We start from the raw sequence: 6,000 nt of genomic DNA on the forward strand, positions 1-6,000 counted from the left end.
TTTGAAAGATTCCAACTTTACCTCATTAATTATATTTTACCTTCTTATCTTTCTAAATGACAAGAATTTAATTATACCACAATTTCATAACACTAATCCCATGAGTATGAGTGTATCGGGAAAAAGCCCATACCTTGAATGCTTTAATTCCTAGCCGAAACTCTAGAGAACAATTTGACTTATGAGAGAACAATTTGACTTAAAAGTCTAAGACAAACAAAACGCAAGCAATTAAAATGGGAGTTAAACGTAGTCAAACACATTAATTTGTCAAAACAAATAAAAGGAAGGGTCAAAACTTAGTTTTAAGGGAGTTAAATGGAATAATAATTGTGTCTCAATAGGAATTAATCAATGCCAATAATGTGAGGAAGAAGACTACAATAGAAAGGTTAATTGGAAGCCAATACATTAGTCATTCACGTAAAAGCTAAACACATTTTCAGACAAAACGTTAGGAAATGATTTAGGAATATTAGGCACATTGAATAACATATCATATATAGAGGGAGAAAAGATCATCGTGTGCATGTAGTCAACATAGAAGCAACCAAGGTCGTCATGTTGCTAGGCATTCACGTGTGATGTGATTAATTAAACTCTCACAAGGATTCATTCAAGCCACTCTCTATCTACAAGAAAATTTCTACATAACTAATGATCGACTTATATCCAATAATTCATATATATATATATATATATATATATATATATATATATATATATATATATATATATATATATATATATATATATATATATATATATATAAATATAAAATATTGGGGCGTTACACTGGTGGCTGGGGCGTTATTTCTTCCGACCCAGGCGTGAGTTCGTGAGTATATATATGCAACAAGAATTGCTCAAACACAGGAAAAAATTATGAATTTTACATTAAGAATTATATTCAATTTAGGAAACTTTCATATATTTAGTTTAATTCATTTAAATATTTTTTAATTTAGTATATAAATAATATATAAATAAACATCATATATTTATTTTTGTTGACCAAAAATAAACATCATGTATTATTATATAATCTTTGATCGTCTGATTATTTTTTTAAAAGATCTACGGATTTTTTTTTTTGAAGAAAAAGAAAAAATAAAGATCCGTAGATCTTTTAAAAAAATACGGATCTTTATTTATTTTGCAATATTTTTACCTACATATATTATTATCTAATTTTGAATGTCTGAATTAAAAGATTCAACGATCCTTATTTTATGTAGTCAAATTTGAACTCTAATGTAGCAGTGTTCAAATCAATTTGACTTTATATGTAATGTTTTCTCTCACCCCAATTAGCAAATTTATGTATAATATAATTTCTAAAGTTTATTAAATTATTCTATATATTCTTAAACGTAAGTATTTATTAAATCAGTTGTCTAGCATCGGTTGAGCTGACACTAAATTTTAGATGACATTTCAGCGGAACTTCCTATGGGGTGATTATCAATTACAATATAAGAAATTCATAGTACCTGGTAAAGACCAAGTTGCCCATCCTTCAAAACCTGCCACCTGTCCAAAACAGGGGTATTTGATGTCCAAAAAAATATAAATTGAACTAAATGTTGAAGAAACTAAGCCATATTGATGAGTAACTAAGCCATTTTTATGTTTTGTGAGACAAAAGGTAACCAGATGTGCAAGCCAACCAAGCCATTCTACTGTTCCCAACTGATTCAGTTTTGTCTCAATGGCAAACTTTATGTCACATCACTACTTTTTGCAAGGAAAGAATCAAAAATCAGTCCAAACTGATTTTCTTCCAAACTCATTTTCTTCCCTCTCAAAGCTCTCACGGTAACCAACATTCCAAAAAACTTTCATCTCTCATCTACCAAACAACAAGGTTTGTTTCATCTTCATCTTCTGCTTGATTTTGTTCATCTTCTTCTTCATTTTCATTTGAGATATGCTTCATATTTTGTTCATATTCATTATCAAATCGGTTACACAGTTTTTTAAAAAATTAAAACTGCTTATATTTGATGAAAACAACATTTTTGTGGAATAATCTTATGATTATGTCATTTTGTTATGTTAAATCACTCGGATCAAGGTTCGAAATCATTAAAAGGTCTATGGAAGGTTGTGATTTTTTTAGTAAGTAGATTGAACTCACCTGAAAAGGTTTTATTTTTCGTGTATTTGTCAGGAAAATGGCTAGGAAATTTGAGAGTGTCAAGGACATAAGTGATGCGAAGGATCTTTGGAAGATCTCTGTGAAAGTGAAAGAAAAATGGACTAACGTCAAGGATGGAAAAGAGTCTACTGAACTGTTGGTTGTGGACGAAAAGGTAACATTTTAGTGATATTAGCTTTTTATATGTCTTTAAAGTTGTCATGTTTATAAATTATGTTGGTGGATGAACCTTTCAGGTTACATGTTTGTTCATAGATGTATGTCATATGGCTTATATTTAAGACGAAAAATGTGGACTATGTGAGGTTATGTTTTTTACTTCTTGAAATAATTACTTTTGTTCAAAGTTTGACTGCTAATTGTTGGAACAAATTCGAAGGTTACATGTTTCTTCATGTGTCTATGTTATATGTCTTATGTTTAAGACAAAAAAGTGTGTTCATATGTGAAGTTATGTTTTGGATCAATGAAATAATGTGTTGGTGTTCAATTATATATATTGATGTTAAGATAATTGTTTGTTACTCAAAGTAAAAAACAAGCAAACAAGTGAGTTGTACATGAAACTATCAAATCTGATTATATTTGAGTTTCAGGGAGATGACATATCTGTGTTCATTCCTAATGAGCTACATCAGAAATTTGAAAAAGACATTCCTATATCTGTGAACAACACTTATACCATGCAAAATTTTCAAGTTACCAAAAATGATGATCAGTTTAAAACATCTTCCCATGATTACAAGCTGAGGTTCAATGGTGGAACTTTAGTCAAAGATGTGAATGTTCATCAAATTCCTGATGCAGTCACAAAGTTGAAACCTTTTAGTGAAATCGTCAATCAAAATTTCCGTGAAGATTTATTATATGGTATAGTTTATTGTTGTCTTGCATTTACAAATCAAAAACATATCATTTTAGTTAACACAATTATGGTTTATGTTTTCAGATATTGTTGGATTGGTGGATCAAATTGGTTATTCACAGTCTATGTCTGGAACTAGAAAAGTTCAAGTTAACCTTACTCTTCGAGACCTTAGGTAATAACAATATCTACATGTTATGTTGTATATAACAAATTATCATCCATTAACGTATACTAAGTTTGTTAGTATGTTGATTGATTGTAGCAACATTCCAATTGCTTGCACTCTATGGGAAAACTATGCAGCTAAGTTCTTCAATGTTCAGAATCAAGCTAAGGGAGATCCAATTATTGTTTTGATGAAATATGCTAAAATCAGAAAAGAAGGTACCATACTTTCAATTTAATTTAACTATAACAAACAACCATTGATATTGAAAGTTTCATAATATATATATATATGTGCAGGAAAATGGCCGTTAACAATATCAAACACATGGAGTACCACTAAGCTTTTCATTAATGAAGAAGTTCCAGAGATTGTGGAGTTCAAGAAAAGGTAGTTTTCAGTTTTTACACGACAAATTAAATATATATATATATATATATATATATATATAATGAAAAAACTGTTTTCTTCTCCAATCATTGTGACGTGTTATATTATAAGCTTAATTGCCGGTATTGAAAGCGGTACTGTGGATCGATTTGCTGAAACTCCATCACAAATGATGAGCCAATCGTATGGAAGTTCGCAGTACACACCGCAACAAATATTCATGCACAATTCTGAGATCATGCCTCTGAGGAAAATTGTTCAACTACCGCAGGTATTCGATGATTGAAAGTTGCTTGAATTCAAAGTAACAGTTATTGAAAATTTGCCAATTCTAACTATGTAGGAAACAAAATGTGTGACCATTGTCAACACAATTAAGGTCAAGCCTACAAAATATGGTTGGTACTATTTGACATGCTTCAAATGTCCTAAACAATGCTTTGGTGAAGCTCCTCCATACAAATGTGGCGATCAACATGAAACTCAAACGGAAATTCTGAGGTATAACTGCATGTTGATTAATAGTTTTTTCCCACAATATTATTGCTATGAATTTATTATTTACCCATATACAGGTACAAGTTGGATGTTGAGGTTGGTGATGGTCAGGCTAAGGCAACTTTTGTTTTCTGGGACCGCGAATGTGAACAATTAATTGGCAAAAGTGCCCTTGTCCTACGATCTGAGATGTTGGCGGTAAATGTTGAATCACTTATATGTATTTTTGTTCTATGTATACATTATATACTTTAAATTTACTGATGAACCATTAATGTCATTCAATTTACATAGGATGGAATCCACGATCCTCTTGATTATCCAGAAGACATTGATCTAATTGCTGGGAAAACTTTAGCTGTTAAAGTTAAGTGGCAACCGAAGTGGAAGACCGGTTCAGTCATACAAATCAATCAAGCAGATGACTTTATCAATGAAATCACCTCTCAGTTCCCACCTACTGATGTAAGTTGTATTTGGAGGTTATGTTTTATGTACTTAATAATATTATACTTCATTTCTTTGGAATTAGCTGATTCATGTAAACTTTCTTAACTATTATGTTTTTTTTTTTTTTTGTAGGTTCCTCAAGGACTGGTCAAGGCTGTTGCTAAGAAATTAGCTATAGAGGTCAGCAAATAAATCATGATGGTCTTCTCCAATGTACATTATGTTTATATTTATTGTTTGAATGTTATAATGCAATCGTTCTTCCTCATTACAGGACATTAGCACTGCAGAATCTGTACCACCAAATATATTTGAAGTCGAGGCTGAAGTTGAGGTTAGTTCATATTTCATTGATTCAACATATACATACATACATGTTATAAAAATTTTAACTCAGTTAGTTCATCCTACTTATAAAATGACATTTATAATTGCAGCCTACTCCTACTGCTGAAGAAAATCCTGATGTTGATGACGTTATACCGACGGTACGTCACTTGAATTATTATATAGCTATCGAGTTACTGTCATTTTATAGTGCTTATTTTAAAGTATATAATTCAGTTTCAGCTACTGCTTATATTCAGATTTCTCTTTCTGCTTCTGATGAGATTGATCCACTCATTTTTGAAATGAAGACACCATCAAAACGGTCAAGTAATGACCTAACATCAACATCTCAAGATGCTGAAGTTGAAGATTTAATTGGAGAAAAGGCATCATCTACAAAATTGTTGAAAGTTGGAGGAAAGGCAGCAGGAAAGAAAGGTCTGAAAATTCCAAAAAAGGAAAAGTGAAGAGTTCATGAACTAGGGGTTTAGAATTATAAGTGTGTTTTTCCTAAATTTACTATTTTGTTTAACTATTAGGCTGATCAAACAAGAATTGTTGTAACAATCTGATTACTCTTTTAGTCTGTTTTCGTATACAAACGCTACGTGTGATGTGTATGATCTTTTGGTTTTAGGTTACGATGTTTTGGTCAATTTGTGTCCTTGAACTTATTCACAAATGTAGTATCAATTAACTATTAAAATTGACTATATCTTATTGCCCCTCATTATGACTGCATATTAATTGCTTATTCAACCTCCAACATTGAAAGTTAGTGTATCAAGTACCAACTTCAACTACTTATTTATGAACATCAAGTGTGCATTTGTACTATAAATACATCTTCATAACATTTATAGGGTATCTCATTCTACACTACACATTCATATCATCATGCCAACATATTATGAGGATCTGAATACTATTCTTGGTAGAAGAATGCAAAAAACCATTATGTATACAATTCATGTCAATGATGTTGTAAGTCAAACTTTTTCATTTTTAATTTGTTTGTTTCATTTTTAACTATCACTATCATTTAGGTATTCTAATGTTTTTTTTATACAAACTAACATGTGAAGCCTTATGGTGAGATCGATCCTTTCTTTGTACATAAATACTCGGATGAGTTAG

The 6,000-nt window shown here is 30.7% G+C and overlaps 1 protein-coding gene across 1 annotated transcript; it reads left to right on the plus strand.

The window, feature by feature from the left end:
* Positions 1-1,811: 1,811 nt before the first annotated feature.
* Positions 1,812-5,591, plus strand: LOC123887332. Its single transcript, XM_045936633.1, has 14 exons — positions 1,812-1,867; positions 2,174-2,315; positions 2,758-3,031; positions 3,111-3,201; positions 3,292-3,413; positions 3,495-3,585; positions 3,697-3,856; positions 3,929-4,086; positions 4,161-4,281; positions 4,378-4,548; positions 4,666-4,713; positions 4,808-4,867; positions 4,971-5,021; positions 5,121-5,591. Exons 2-14 carry the CDS (start codon positions 2,178-2,180, stop codon positions 5,328-5,330), a joined length of 1,695 nt encoding a protein of 564 aa, XP_045792589.1. The 5' UTR covers positions 1,812-1,867; positions 2,174-2,177; the 3' UTR covers positions 5,331-5,591.
* The last annotated feature ends 409 nt before the right edge of the window (positions 5,592-6,000 follow it).

The sequence above is a fragment of the Trifolium pratense genome, linkage group LG5, assembly GCF_020283565.1.
Source record: "Trifolium pratense cultivar HEN17-A07 linkage group LG5, ARS_RC_1.1, whole genome shotgun sequence".
NCBI lineage: Eukaryota > Viridiplantae > Streptophyta > Magnoliopsida > Fabales > Fabaceae > Trifolium > Trifolium pratense.

Coding starts and splice junctions, on each gene's coding strand:
- LOC123887332 (XM_045936633.1), top strand. CDS start 2,178: ATGGCTAGGAAATTTGAGAGTGTCAAGGACATAAGTGATGCGAAGGAT. Junction 3,202..3,291: donor CTTACTCTTCGAGACCTTAG/GTAATAACAATA, acceptor GATTGATTGTAG/CAACATTCCAATTGCTTGCA. Junction 4,282..4,377: donor TACGATCTGAGATGTTGGCG/GTAAATGTTGAA, acceptor CAATTTACATAG/GATGGAATCCACGATCCTCT.